This window comes from Amphimedon queenslandica, unplaced genomic scaffold (genome assembly GCF_000090795.2).
Source record: "Amphimedon queenslandica unplaced genomic scaffold, v1.1 AMPQUscaffold_12202, whole genome shotgun sequence".
In the NCBI taxonomy this organism is placed as follows: Eukaryota; Metazoa; Porifera; class Demospongiae; order Haplosclerida; family Niphatidae; genus Amphimedon; species Amphimedon queenslandica.
Genome location: NW_003547559.1, coordinates 9,850 through 11,336, shown reverse-complemented (window position 1 = coordinate 11,336; position 1,487 = coordinate 9,850). Strand labels below are relative to the sequence as shown.

The 1,487-nt window shown below is 34.6% G+C and overlaps 1 protein-coding gene across 1 annotated transcript in view; it reads left to right on the top strand.

The window, feature by feature from the left end:
- LOC109588267 (uncharacterized) overlaps nt 1–1,079 on the top strand; it is a gene marked incomplete at its 5' end in the record, with an annotated part of 5,419 nt that extends 4,340 nt beyond the window's left edge. The window contains 2 exons of the mRNA XM_020004440.1: nt 634–819; nt 894–1,079. Coding sequence (XP_019859999.1) covers nt 634–819; nt 894–1,079 — 372 coding nt within the window. The remainder of the gene's footprint in view (nt 1–633; nt 820–893) is intronic.
- Between the last annotated feature and the right edge of the window lie 408 nt (nt 1,080–1,487).

Genomic DNA, 1,487 nt, shown 5'->3' with positions numbered 1-1,487 from the left:
TCGAAGGATATTTATGGAAATCCAAGAGGACGCTTACTTATGATATACCTACCGTTCCATATAGAAAGTTTAGGACTACCTGCAGCAAGGTTTTTACATCTACAACGCTATTTTGCAACGAGTTATAGGTACAACAAATTTTTTTCATTTTTCGCCCTTTTTCTGTTGTAACAAACTCATGCTTCATGGATTCTAACCCTAACTAGTGTCATTTGATATGCAAATGAAAGCTCTTTCATATGATTATAAAGATCTTGTATCTTACTCAAGCTTGTTTTCAAAAAAGGGATTATAATGACAAAAAATACATTTTATGGTTTTAAAAGAGCCATAACATGAACATAGTAAAATTATCTATACAATAGAAAACAGAATTATTAAGAGGTAACATTAGGCTTCTTGATGCATTAATTCCACTTGCATAGGAACACTTGTTCGCGAGATATTGTTTCTAAGAGAAAAAAAATCAAGGGTAAATTGGGACAAAAAATTTCAACGAGCCTCTGTCAGCCTAGCAGCAATACAAATGAATGGAGGTTGGGTTACGCCCACGCTTCCGTTTCCAATCCCTGTCATTTAATATCTATGCATTTTGCGAGACATAGTTAATGGGTGTGGTTATTTTGTTTTTAGTTCTGGCAGTGTATAAAGAAACCTGAAGCAATAGACCAATGGCCTGTGGGTAGATGGGTTCATGCAGGTGCTATTATTATAACTGGATCAGACTGTCCTATGCTAGTGATAAGTGGTGGGTTGGATAAGAATGATATATTAGATGATTGTTGGATCTTTAACATCACTCAACATTCCTGGATAAAGGTATGTTAGATATTATTAATAATTGATCTGTACAGTGAGATACATGTAAATTATTAATTTATTTCTATTAACAGTTAGATGTACCTCACTCTGTTAGTAAGAGATGGGCTCATTCTCTCTCAGTGTTCATTGTGAGTCCTCATTGTGTCTGGATGATAACTGCTGGAGGATGTGTTGATAAGAGACAAGTATTAGTCACTAATCCTAACATTGTTATGATAACTGAACTAGGTCAGTGTATTAGCCACACCCACCAATGAATACTATTAATTACCTAATTATAATTATTGGACTCGCCGCGTAGGCGGGTATTAAGTACAAACGAACCTCATATTTAAGTACAAAGTATTAGTACTTGGGTTGTCCTGCATATCTTAATGAGATTTTTTAAAAACTTTTTTAATTAAAAAACTAAGTCCTCTAGACTCATAGATCTTTCTCCACAGCTAGTCCAAGCCTTCATTTATCAGCTTAAAATGTTTAAGGAGCAGCGCTAGGGAGAAGAAGCTCGCAAAGTAAGGATGAAAAATTAAAAGAAATACAGAGATTATGCTGACACTCTTGAGATAGACAAAAGGATTTTCCAGTAGAAAACTACCTTCTAATTCATTAATGTGTAGAATTTCTGAATTCTTACTTGGTAGCAACTTATGCTCCAAACTTCATCC